This window comes from Topomyia yanbarensis, chromosome 2, assembly GCF_030247195.1.
Source record: "Topomyia yanbarensis strain Yona2022 chromosome 2, ASM3024719v1, whole genome shotgun sequence".
Lineage (NCBI taxonomy): Eukaryota > Metazoa > Arthropoda > Insecta > Diptera > Culicidae > Topomyia > Topomyia yanbarensis.
The window spans coordinates 137,384,082-137,397,970 of NC_080671.1; the positions used below are offsets into that span (position 1 = coordinate 137,384,082).

The window sequence follows — 13,889 nt, forward strand, 5'->3', positions numbered from 1 at the left end:
TATTAATCTTACATTCACATTTCATAACTATATGGCACTTAAAACCCGATTCTATAACAATACGCACATAATACTACGTTCACACTACGAGTTAAAACGTGTTTTAACGCTATCTTGATGACGTTTTTCTTGTTGCCAATTATTATAACATGTTTTAACTCTGTAGTGTGAACATAGTATAAAACTTATGTGTGCGCATACATAGTTCATACAGTTGGCACATAGAAGGTATGTGTGCGCGTGATAACATTAGTATTTCTTCTTCACATGGATTTTAATTGGTTTGAAGCAAATAGAATTAACGTTTGATTTTTTTTTCAGTGGTGGTTTATATTCACAGAGCTAAATGTGTGCTGTTCCGAAATGTAATTTGATGAGCACCCGTAGCCGCTGCAACATCATTTTCCGTTCCTCCTAAGTTATGCTAAACCTAGCCAGAGGCTAAAGTTACCTCATTCGTATATCTGTTTACCCTGCTTCAAAAACCTGTAGATTAACATGATCAAAAATCCTCCGCTTACAATATTACGGCGATAGCTCAGTTTAAGCGACAGTCCACTTAGTGTCAACGAAGCTCTCTTCAGAAAATGGCGTGTAACAAAATAAAACTTCATCAATCGATAGAATTGTAATGAGAAAGGGAAGAATTTTTTTCCACCTTATATTTTATGCATCGCTAGATTTAAAATATGCATGTTACCGTAATCTGTAGAGTTATTGAATGGTATATTGTCCAAATGTATATGGAAAACAGCATATTTTGGTATGGCGACTGTTCTTAACGAACAGTTGTTTGTATGGTCGAGCATGGAAAAACGACACTAGCTATGTTCGATATTATATCAGGCTATGGTTAACCTATTGTTGATCGAACTATATTGAATATGGTTCTTCAACGTTTGATTCAATGGTTGGCTTATAGTACACATTTATGCGGGTAGTGATATAAATATTTACGTTTTGTGGTCCTGGCCGCCATACTTATTCTTCGTTTCGATTAGCCGGTTTTGTTGATAATATTAGTCCGCGGTCCCGGGCGCGAATGTGAACGCCTATACTATTAGGATTTTCGATTGATTGACACCGGTGTAGTGGAGTGCACTGAAATTGCACCGTTTTTTGCACTTTCTAGCAGAAGTGCAGAAAACTGGGTATGTTCCATTGAGACTTCTGCTAGAAAGTGCAAAACCAGTGCACTCCACTATACCGGTGTCAATCAATCGAAAACCCCATATAATACATCTCGCAACTGTACCCTCTTGACTAACGAAGTGCCAAACATGCAGCCAAATGGACTGTCAAAAACTGCAGCAAAACAAGCATGAGGGTATTGTGAGGGGAAGTAAAGAGGGAAGCCTACACGGTAAAAAATAGACACGTCAAATCCAAATGATTTTGCACTTGAATCAGATCATCTTCCATCACTAGCAATTGAAGTGATTTGGTATTGATTTTCTAATGATTCATAACTAGTAACGAAGTGATCTGATCTTTAAGAACTCTTCAATGGAAACCACCTTTAAATTGAAATGTTTATCTGTTGAATTCGCACTACTGTATAAATCTATTGAATTTAAATGGTTCCGCTTTTGGTTTAAATGTCAAAGCGCGAGTACGCTAACATCTCTTACAAACAAGCAAAAAGTATAAAACTTGTGGCATTCCCAGAGTATTATAGAGCGTAAGTATTATACAGGATTTGTTGTAGTCAAATTTTTTATGCCAGTATTTATTTTCAGGCAAAGGAATCGAACGAAATACATATGGGATTTTTGATTGATTGACACCGGTGTAGTGGAGTGCACTGGAACTGCACCACTTTCTAGCAGAAGTGCAGAAAACTGGGTATGTTCCATTGACACTTCTGCTAGAAAGTGCAAAACCATTGCAATCCACTACACCGGTGTCAATCAATCGATAATCCCAATAGACAGATCGTATGAAAAACGTATAGGTTTTTAGGCATTATCCGTCAGAAGCAATATACAAACCATTCTAAATTTAAGTGACTTATTGTTGATTTCGTTGTGCTTTGATATGATCTATTCTAAAGGAATAGCACATCGCATTGAAATGTTTACAAGTAGTGCGAGTTCAACAGTAAATCACTTTACATCAATGTGAGAATTTTTTACCGTGTATGCAAAGCTTGTGGGATCCTTCGTGATACCATATGGGGGTTTCGATTGATTGACACCAGTGTAGTGGAGTGCACTGGTTTTGCACTTTCTAGCAAAAGTGTCACTGGAACATACCCAGTTTTCTATACTTCTGCTAGAAAGTGCAAAAACGGTGCAGTTTCAGTGCACTCCACTACACCGGTGTCAATCAATCGAAAATCCTAATAGTAAATATTCATGGTTGCTAGTTTTACTGTTTTTCTCTCCGCAAGTCTGCGTGTATAAAGTGTCTATACCCTTACATCCCTTAACGACCCCCTTTTTCCATGTTAAAATTGGGTTTACAATGAAATTGGATGTAGAAACAACAAATGTGATTATATTTCCATTGTAATTTTTCCAGAATAATGCTCAATTTTTCTACGTCAACAGATTCAAATGAAATGTTCACACCTTTTTTTCCAAAGCATGATTTAAAAGGACCAAGTAAAAGATTGAACCACGAGTCAGCCATGTTGAAAATATTGACAGCCCATCAGATGGCTTCGTTAATCTGCGTTAATCGTTCTTCGCGTGCGGGTGAATTTGGAAATCCTTGTTTGTATTGAAAATATCCGTGGAAAACTACCAATATTTCTTTACAAATCAGTAATTTTCAACGGAAAAATCTGTTTAATTGCGGAGAAGACCATAAGTTATTAGTGCAAAGTGCAAATATTTCACAAAAGAATTGGTGATAGTCGGTGTTTGCAAATGTAATTTTTTTTCAAAAGCATTAAAAAGTAGCGGCTGTCATGGACCGTGTACCGAAAAGCACGTCTTCATTTTTGTGATGATAGACATTTCGTTTGCCACAAAACAAAAACATAGTTTGGGTTTGGTGATATTGGAACGTCTAAAAAAAAATGTATTCGCAGCTTCGGGATAACTTTTGGGAGAGAATCCGAATAACAAATGAAATGAACAACAGTCATAACCGAGGAGGGGCTCCAGCGGCCAGAGACTCCGTGGGTGAATGGGATTTAAGTCAAATTGGGTTGCATGAGGAACGTAATCCAGTACAAAATATTCCCACGATTGATTTGGAAGATGAGGACGAGGTGGATAGTGCCAGCTTTCACACGGAAAGATCTCCGATTGAATACTCCCCTTCCGCTCGACAAACACCCCAAATACATTCGATTCCGGTATCTATACAGCGCACGTTTCCCGTTAGTAGCACTTTAGGCAGCTACGAAAGCCGGATGATGGTGCGTAGACCAATACATGACTATCGTGCAATTTTCGGCGGAACCCCACGAACGATTCAGCATCAAGAAACAACTCCTGTGCCAGCTGGTATAATCTTCAACCGAGTGTACAATAAGAAAGTTACTCCGTCGAAGGACAACTATTTTAGCGTTATGGACACTCCTCCCTCTCCAGGAGAACTTTCTGCAGAAAGAATATTTGGCGGAGCAGCGATCGACTCCAAACCTAAAATTGGTGGGTATCAATAATATGACTAGCAACGCCATCATAATAGTCATAATAAACATCACCATAAAATATTGTTTATTTATTTCAGTAATGACATCAAGCCAAAACGAAAACAGAATTATTCGCCGTTCTTTCGATAAATCGTCCTCTGCAACACCAACGAGCACAAATCGTCGGCAGAAAAATAACGGACCCTTCAAACTTTTGGGCATTATTGATCTAGAGCCGGACACAGAGTCGGACGACTCGTCGGTTACTCACACTCCCTCAACAGCGAATGATTCGACAAAAGAATCTAGCCTTCGATCGGTTACACCGAGGAACTCGGCTCTTGGAAGTTCCGAAACTCCGTGTACCTCAAATGTGGGTAGCAACAAAGAAGCAGAAGCTATTAAAGTACACACTATAGAAATCGAAGAAGATGACGAACGGGAGGATGTTGAGGAATCCCGAATGGACCTATCTGAAGCAGGTGATGAACCGCAATTACTGGAGGAGGATAAATTTGGCCCGGGTCCATCCAAAATTAATTGTGCTGAAGATCTTCAGGAAGAACATTGTAGTTTATCTGATTCCGAGGTCAGTTCTGTAACCCAAATTAATCCTTCTTCATTGGCGAATTCGTTCTGGGATGTCTCAAGTTCCGGGTGCATGAAAATGCCCAGCGATAAAGATAATTCATTGAAAACCTTCAATAAACACACGGAGTTTGACTTGCTGCTAGATAGGATTAACAAACAGGTGCCTGCGATGTCGCAACTGGATCGAATTGAACATTGGCGCGTAACTAGGGAGGATTTATTGTATTCTATTCCGACCATAGCGGAAATAGAATCTGGCACTTCAGTCAAACGTCCCATGGATGATCCTATACACATTTCAAGCGGTGAAAGTACTAGCGGCTCTGAAACTAGTGATAGTCCTAGTTTATTGAAACTTAAGCAAAGTCAAAAAGCTAACTTCAAAAAACGTCGAACAGGCGAAAGCTCACTAATTCACGATCGATCTTCACCGTCATTGCATTTGAGTGAAAATTTGGATTTTCGGAGGACTCAAATTAATCCCGAAATCGATAAAACTATAAGTCAAATTCAGGTGCGTAAAAACTACTGCAAGTTTCCGACGCGCTTCAACCGTATGGCGGAAGAAGAAAGTAATCCAGAGAAGGGGCCTTCCGATCCGTACGAAAATTTCCTCAACAGTGATACTGAGAAGGAAACATTTACCAAATATTTACGCAGGAATCCGGCGTATCGCCCCGACCTATTGTCAAAGCAGCGGTGTCACCCTGCAGTCGACGAGAACAAAGTAGCCGTTGTATTGCTGTCACCGATAAGTCTGTCACAATCAACAACGACTGAATCAAATATAAATACTGTCCGAACGCAGCCTGAACGACCCAAATCCGCTGATCGAGTATCACGCTATGACAAAAATCGATCAACTTCGGTCGGTAAAACGCTGCGTTACAAAGTGCGCAAACCTCAGTTGAAGAAAAAGTCCATGGTAGCCGTTCGATCCAATCCTCGCTGCTTTCGCCGGTTAGTCATGAAAAATTCACTTCGAAATGGGAAGGTTCGTAAGAAGTCTTCGTTCGTGAATCTTTTGGCTAGCACAAAGCAGAAGCGACGGAAACAAGCCACTATTCAATCCAAGACCAACTCAAATGAACAAAAACAAGAGCTGCGCCCAAATTTACCGGAAGAGACGACACAAAAGGATGTTCCACCTAGAAACCAGCTGCCTACATCCAGTAGAGTATCAGTGGATAGTGCGGTCAGCAGTTCCACATCCGCCGAGCATAAACGGCAAGACGAATCGGAACTAGAACCGCCACTATTGAAGGCACCGGCTGAACTACGTACTATGAAAAACCCACTATCACGCGTCAATGGGGATGTTCTGATGGTTTTCTACGAAGCCAACAAGCTTATTGTGATACAGCAGGAACTGGTCAGCTTTTGGGAGTGTTCAAAACTTTCCGCTCTGTTAGGACTTAAGCAGGAACTTCAATTGATTGGGCAAATCAAACGAGCACAAACCGGTGAGTATTCTTTTGTTCTGTTTGTAGGGTAGCTATAACCTCAAACTGCACTGAGTGGGTAATGTGATATTTGATTTCAAAGAATAGAATAAGCTTAATAGATACCTTATCAAGCAGTCTATAATCTTGATGGTCCTTGCTTTCTGAAAAAGAAACCGCACCTCTCGTACTTGTAGGATCGATTTTTTAAATCATTTTATCAGTTACACTTCTTGTTGATATTCCATCTCTGTCTATACATCGCCCCAGATGGTTTGCAACACCGGCCGTTCGAAAACAGTAACGGCAAGTCAGTACTCTACGAACAAAATATTTATATGTTGGGTGTTTTTTTTTCATATTTTTGTTTAATTCTAATTCAGACGATAGTCATATCTTACTATCCTTGACCTGAGTAATGGTAAAATCAACAGGTTACCGTGCGATTAATTAATAAATTACAAATTACAATTACAAATAAATTTTTCATCATCTTTGCCGTGGCCGAACGATTCAGGTGTTCCTAATCATGACCGAACATATTTCAGACATCCATTTTGTTTGAAACGCCACTACTGGATTAGGTGGGGTATGGTTTGAGGAAAACCCCCGCAAAAAGTAGTTTAGAGTGCCTCCGCTTCTTCAGACTGTTGAGATACGTACGTGAGCGAACGAGAGTTTACAACGTCTTACGCCTCAACATCTACCGTCTGCAGAATTTCATCCATCAACCGCCTCCCATCATTAAGTGCCACGAATTCTACCTTAACCAATCGAACGAGACGCTCCCATACTCCTCCCATGTGAGGAGCCAAGAGGGGATTGAACGTCCACTTTGTTCTCTCACTAGTTAGCTAATCTGCACAATCTTCTCGCATTTCTCTGACAACTCCCACCAGTGCCTTACTGGCTCCTAGGAAGTTCGTTCCATTGTCGGGCAGAAACTTCATTGGCCAACATTGACAACCAACAGAACTGGTGAATCGCCATCAAGCATGATTGCGTAGTCAGTCCTTGAGCCACCTCCAGGTGCACTGGACGAGTTATTAAGCAGGTCTCTTCTCCGTTCGGTGTCCTACAGTAACATCCAATGGGCCCAAATAATCCACACCCGTGTAGCTAAAAGGGAGAAGATTCGGTGTCATCCGCTGCATTGATAGCGGAGCCATTCGTAGAACTCGAGGAAGACTTCAATGAATCTTAGACCAGAGGCAAGACGACGACACCTTCCGATACCTGCGCCAAATGGTGAAATGTAGAACAGCTGCTTTAGCTCATCTTTATCACCTGTCGATATCCGTGTCCGCTTTTCTCGTGATACTACTGAACAATCAACTGCGTGATTGTCTGCTGATGTGGTCGGATCTTTGGAAAACGTAGATCGAATGACAGCAACACTACTCTCCATTCTAATTAATCCGTTTTCATCAGTCAGCCATTGGTTCATCGGTCGATCCTTGGTCCTGACCAGTACTTTCAACTTATCAGCAAAACAGTCCACGCGTGCCATATTCACCAGTCACAGTTCCGCCTTCTCGTACTCGCTTTGCTCTAGCGCCGCACGTACTGACGTAGCTGTATTTGCTTTTGGCTGATCTGGGCTGCAGGAAACCTATCCATCACCCATCGAAGGTATGGCACACCGTCCACATTTGGTCGTGTTGCCTTAATACGGTCGTACAGGTCTTTAGAAATAGGCGGTCCCCTTCCGGACCGAGCCGATGGCCAGCATGTCCCGTATTGATTCCACCATGCCATATTGTACCCGGAAGTCCTGGATCTCCCGTCAATTGCAGAGGAGCTGTTCGACGGTGAGTCGGGTATTACAAGGTACGCAATTCGGTATTGACTCCCTGGATATGGTATTGCTTGGGTCACTATAGTGTGTCCCAGCTGTCGGCTGATCCCTTGATATTCTGTGTGTGGCCTCTCCGCCAGTGGTTGATGAATCCGGTTAGTGTTGAATTCATGTAGGTTGTTGAGGTCTAGCTTGGAAGTCGGACTCGGGCTCATCTGGCGTGTAGGGTTAACAGGTTGTAAAATTATAAAAAGGCTAGATGACCCAAACATGAATACCAAAGCAAAATGCAAGAGAAAAGGGAGATATTGTGCAGACTTACCGCTCAACCGTTGTGACTCTCGCGTTCCTTTCATGGGCACAGGGGCTCTAGTGTTCGACCAGAACACACATCCACATCCTCCAGGTCGTTTTTGGCTGAAACTAATGCTGTTTTCTAATGATCGAATTCACCTTCGAATGACACTACCTCCTGGGGCATTCGTTTCATACACTCAACTTTTTTAATTCCTCGCATATGGTGTCGTCCAGAAAAATAATCAACGCACTATCGATCCGCTAGCTGGGTTGAGGTGAGATGTTCGTCGCGTATTTCACACAAATTTGTTCAATTGCTCCCGCCGCGATTCCACGATTTTTGTTCCTTCCCTGTTGTGCATATGTTTTTCCAGAGCCCGATTTGATTAATTTATCATACACTTCCACTGGTACTTGATCGTTGAAAATCTCACTGAAGTTGTACTGCCTTTCGGCTGAATAATCTTTGGCATTCCGCACTCCATCAACTCAAAAAACTTCTGACCGATGCGTTTTTTTTTGTTTGACAGCTCCATTGCTGCCGTTATCCCGCGACTGATAATCCATCGCTGGTCGGCATCTATGTTCCTTCTGATACCGCTGTGGCCAGGGACCCAGTACAATGTAGCCGGTGGGCTTCTATGGGCTGTACAAAGGGGTGAGTGGACATTCCGGATGCGATGTCCCTCAAGACTGAAAAGTAGTCACTGCGAATGACTGTTTGTTCGTCTGTGCCCCTTTTGGCCATTACCACTGCAATGGTCCGACTTAGAGCCGTCTGTGTATACTTTATGATGTTGTTGATGCTTCCGGTTGATTAGATCCCTTTATTTTGATGTAATGCTGCACGGGGATCGCCAACCTTTATTGTGCTGGTGAGGCTGTCGTCGATGTTCGGTCCAGGATCGTGGTCCCATGCGATGCAGTCGGGCGATGGTTGGTACGGGTTTGTTGGTGAACTGCTGGTGAATATTGGCTGCAATGGTGAGAAGGTGACATTCGTCGCCCGCTTGTTTCTCGAAGTTTACTGTCCGTGTGAGAGCTACCTTGGCTGCTTCCCAGCAGCAGGCGTGCACTCCGGGCTCGACACAGGCTGCTTCGGCACGGGAGCTTGGAAGTAGTCCGAAGGCTAAACGCGCCGCTTCGTGGAATAGTGGCCGGAGGTTACTGGAGAGGCCGTCTCAATTTCAGCACGTAAGTTCGATCTCGTAGTGTATTTTGCTATACACTCAGGTTTTTTTACGCAGGAGATACAGGCCGCGTAAATGAAAACCGCGTAAATTACAAAATCCGCATAAATGAAAACCGCGTAAATTTCAAAACCGCGTAAATTAAAACCGCGTAAATTTCAAAATCCGCGTACATGAAAACCGCGTAAATTTCAAAATCCGCGTAAAAAAACGCGTAAAAAATACCGCGCAAAAAAAAAAAAACGCGTAAAAAAAACTTGAGTGTATATTAGGGATCATTTTGGGGGTGACGGGAGCAGATAGTGTGGACCAGCAAGATGACTGGTTCCTTCCGAAATCCGACTATACTCCCGTGATCCGCATGCGGCACTCTGTTGGCCTCGTGGAACTCCTGGGATAAGGTCCCCCCTATACACACCCGCAAGCGGCAGTTGGTGAGATAGTTCTGGATGAATGTCCCGAGGTTTCTCTGAAGGTTTGAGATCTTGGAGTACGCCTTCTCGCCACATTCTGTGGTAGGTTTTAGTTACGTCGAGGATGGCGGTATCGGCGTGGAGGTTTTCTGATATGATCTTGTCAAGCACTTCTCCGGGGGGTGTCCTTTTCAAAAGGCGGGGTGGGTGGATCAAGGAGTTTATAGGAGCTTATAGTCTGTCCGTGATTTTCTCAGGGTCGTTGATGGTGGTGTTGTTGACCGATAGGGAGTAGCCGTTTTGTCGGCATTTTCCGCTGAGCACATTTACTCGTCTCCACAGCTCGGCGGTTGTGGAGTTCGGGTGGATGCGTCGACGAAGCTGGTCTAGCTGTTTTCCGTGGCAGTTAAGATCGTTTTCCTTGCGGCGGTTCGGAGTATCCTGAGCTTATCCGCCCTTTGGTCCCGAAAGAGGTGGTTGTTTTTTATCAGCTGGCGGCGAATTCCGGACTCTACCAGTGTACGCTCGGTGTAGTGGTACTCCGCTGACCCGGAGGATACCTTTCTCCGCTGCGTTGGCCATTATGTCCGAGAGTTCGATCGCTGAGTATATGCGTTCTCGGTACAATTGGTTTTGTATTGCGGCGTTATAGGCGTCCCAAACGGCACTGTCGTAGAGCCTGCGTCTGCGCCGGGTTGTGTTAAGTAGGGGGCGGTTGATGTATATTTCGATTGGAAAGTCGTCGCTTCCATCTCAGCGATGGAAGCGAAGGTGACGTTGAGCTGAGGGCGGAGGTGCTGCCACGTATGAAAGTGGTGCTGCCGTTGTTAAGTATGATTCCATCAACTTCTCGATGAGTCGGATGATTTTGTTGCCTCGAACATGTACAGACAGACGATGGAGCAGCCGGGGGTACGATATTCTCCAGGCGACCACAACTAGTTCGGTATTTAGTGGTAGTTGCATTGATAACAGTTCCCCCTTTATGCTCAGATCGATGGTTTTTTTGTTGTTTTCGCGTCACGTCATCTCACTCGTCTTGCAGAGCCATGAGGAGGGGTCAGTACATATGTGAAGGTGCCTGGACGCCGAGGCAGACTGGTTCGGTGCAGGCTATAATGTTTAGTAGGTCCCGTGGTTGTTCCTTAGTCCGTTGATGTTCCGCTGGATTGCCAGAGTGGAGTGCCCTGAGGCAAAGTCACTTGCTGTCGAGCAGCTGTGCCGGTGGCTGCCTACGAGTAGTGTGGGGCAGTTTAACTGTTCGTTGAGGGAGTAGAGTGTAGCGAGGCATACCCGGAGGGGATCCAGGCTCCTCGCATCGGTAACCGCTGGAGGATATTCGGTGGACGCCTGTACTTCCAGTCGAGAGGGTTTTCTCCCGGGGTGTGCGAGAGGATTTTCTCCCGGGGTGTTCCGCTTCCTGTTTCGGAAATATTCCCGCTGTTTGTGGTATTGGTGTCGGTGATGTTGTTGGGTTAACTAGCGTGCTGCCTTTTCACTGACCCCGATGGGTATGGTAATTGACAAGAGGTCCGATGGCGATGTGTCGATGTGCTGGGTTGAAGTCTATTGGTGGGGTTGTGTGTCTATCCTTAAATATAACTAGTCAAACACTATTTGGGCCAAGGGGCCTGTTGAAGTATATACAGATAAATAAACATCATCTCCAGATCTGTATTCCTCTACCCTTTATGAGATAATTTGAACCAGATAAATCCTTCTTAATTGAATGACTGACGTTTCCGATACCTGCACACATTTTCAGATTCCCAGATTGACTTATCCAATACTCAGCGGTTGGGGTTCAACGAGGACGAACCATTTTATTTGGAACCACGAGCACGAAACCTAGATGAAGACGAATCCCGCTTGTGTCCTTTCGCGTCGATTTATATAAATCACTACTACGTAGGTGCAAATGAGGAGAACAAAGAGGAACAGTGCGTTCGTATGAAATCTCTCCAGCTGGACAGTGTTAGAAGGTATGACTACCATTGTAAAGGTTCTGATTGACAAGTAATAAAAACGCTCTGTTTCAGTAAACTTTCCGATTTGCTTTTCGTGCCGCTGCCGCGATCGCGCTACTTCATAATTTGCTGGCATGAGCAACTATCCGAAACAGATTTCCGGACTGGACTGTGCAAGTATAGTCTGACACCAGATCTGGAGACCCTGGCAAGTATTAGGGAGTTTCCAACCATACCGCAGAAAATTAATAGTTTAAGGTGTATGGACAACGAACAATTGATTGGATTGGGTAACTCTATGGTTGCCATATGGAGCTACGATAATGGATACTTACTGTTTACGGTAGATTTGAAAGTGGACATTGAATTGCCGCTAGCTACTTTTATTCATTCAGAAAACGTATGTTTAGATTAGGTATATGAAATAACCAATTTAGTAAATTTTCCCCCTATTTTAGGATGAAAAGGCAATGTTTCTCGTTCAGTTATGCCCTTCCCCTAGCGGCAATTTGAAGCGCAAACTCGTCAAAGTCATTGCCATAAATATGAATAAGCGATCTTGGCATCAGGTGCTGAGTTACGAAGTTCCTCTGGAGTCAAGCAGGTATGTTAGCTTTCGACTAGTTATTTAGTGATCATTGAACGAAATTTTTCTCTTTTTTAGCATTCTGTGTCAATCAAGCACTCCTGCAGGCCTGATTGGACTACACTGTACAACTTTCCAGAACGGTGAATTGCTGGCAATTAGTCTGGATGATCTCACAACGTTTTTCACCAACCACAAGCTACTGCAAAGTCCAGATGAACGAAGGGTAACTCGTGATAACCTAGCCATGAGGGAGAAGATTTTTCTCGGCCCAATCGAAGGCAGGCAGCTTGTGCTGGTTAGTGATAAATTCATTAAACTAAAATCGATCGATGAATACTCGCTCGTATGTAGCTAGGAAACGCAATAGCATAACAGGTTCTGTGGAGCAGCCATCGATGGCGAATGTAGTAATTGTTGATAACAAAAGTCAAATATTGTATAACGCAACTGCTTAAAAATTAAAAAAAAAACACGTCCTTGCTAAGAAGTCTGCGATAGTAGAATCGCATACATACTTGTTCTTTTGTAACTCTTGGTTAAGTTGGGAACTTTCCAGCATATATTTTTTAGTCTTTAGTTACTAGTGAGTGTTTTTCTTTGTGAAAGCAATGTCGGTCAACGGATTAGTCTTATTTCTTTGATCAATCTGTTTTTTGTTTAATTTTATGGTTTTACATTCTAGATTCATGTAGATGCTAGGCCAGATATGACACCTTGAATAGTGAATGGCTGGATGAAAAGGTATAGCAAAGCTTTTTGTTCTAGTTTCATAAATACTGTTTACGCTTGCGTTGACTGTCATTATAAAGATGTTTTATTTCGCTAATGAGGACGTGCAACAATAGAGAAAACTAACTCGATTTCGCATATTTATGTAGATTTGAGAACTAAATAACTTATTGTTTTTAACAAACGTAGGAGTGCAGGTTGGATTAAAAACATATGAGTATATTGAGAAGAAACATGAAATACACCTGTAAAAATCTATTTTTGACATAGAATCAATTGTTTCTTTTATTATCGTTTTGGAACACAAACAAGGTTTATTGGGGAGCTTATCTATCCTTCCGGCCATCATATAGTATAGTAGATACACTTAATATGTGTATCTACAAATGCGATATGATACCTGGTGCAGAAAGTGCACTAATTACCTGGCAATCTTCTTTCATTTGATTGTCTGCTCAGGAAATCATTTTCCGTACCCAAATATCACATGTGACGCCAGTGATAAATGGAGAAAACCCCGAGGATGGTGGAAGAGCAGTGGGTACAAGGCCAAGTGCTCCTCGGATGGTACCAAAAAGATAAGCAAAGGGAAAGTAAGGGTTATGTTCGGGGTCTGGAAGGAGAGATCAGGAACAGGAAGGAGGACTACGAACAAGGAAACAAACAACAGATGAGAAATCGTTTACTTATTTATTATAACTACGATACTAATCACAATCATTTTGCTTTTCTTGTCTCGTTTCAGCAAACCAAAATCTCTCTACTATCTCTTCATTTTCTGCTTCCGACTATCCTCTATGTATCTGAAACTTGTTGGACTGGTAAACAGCCGACGCCTGCTTATGGAAGAAACTGGTGTGCTATACGGACTAGCACATACGAACAGTTAGGTTTTGGAGCACAAACAAGGTTTATTCTTCATCAGTGGAAAATTATGGTGGATTTAAGTTAGTTTTCAGTCCATTTGTGGCCTTAGCGGAATGGATATTTGATTTTTCAGTGTAAACTCAGCAAGAAGCACTGCAGTATTTCTTGACGACCGGAGTGAACAGTAATGATCGCTATTGAAAACCGGTAAACTAATGTTGAGAATAAAAGGAATTTTAACTACAGCGGGAACGTTCGGTACGTTGAAGAAAAACCAACTAGATGCATGTACGGTTGTAATAGGAATGAATGTTCGTGTATTTTCGATCTCCTTGCTAACCTGTACATTTTCGCTCTCGCTCTGCCTATTCTATCAGTTGACGTTTAATAAATGTACTGTGGTATTCGACCGTTGAG

The 13,889-nt window shown here is 42.9% G+C and overlaps 1 protein-coding gene across 1 annotated transcript; it reads left to right on the forward strand.

The window, feature by feature from the left end:
* The first annotated feature begins 2,666 nt into the window (after positions 1-2,666).
* LOC131681495 (uncharacterized) lies at positions 2,667-12,452 on the forward strand. The gene is made up of 6 exons (XM_058962303.1): positions 2,667-3,605; positions 3,688-5,643; positions 11,086-11,302; positions 11,360-11,687; positions 11,746-11,891; positions 11,952-12,452. Exons 1-6 carry the CDS (start codon positions 3,026-3,028, stop codon positions 12,229-12,231), a joined length of 3,507 nt encoding a protein of 1,168 aa, XP_058818286.1. The 5' UTR covers positions 2,667-3,025; the 3' UTR covers positions 12,232-12,452.
* Positions 12,453-13,889: the final 1,437 nt, after the last annotated feature.

Excerpts from the sequence above, each read along its gene's own strand:
- LOC131681495 (XM_058962303.1), top strand. The coding sequence starts at position 3,026 with ATGTATTCGCAGCTTCGGGATAACTTTTGGGAGAGAATCCGAATAACA. Across the intron at positions 3,606-3,687 it reads CGACTCCAAACCTAAAATTG|TAATGACATCAAGCCAAAAC; the intron begins GTGGGTATCAAT and ends TATTTATTTCAG. Across the intron at positions 5,644-11,085 it reads AATCAAACGAGCACAAACCG|ATTCCCAGATTGACTTATCC; the intron begins GTGAGTATTCTT and ends ACACATTTTCAG.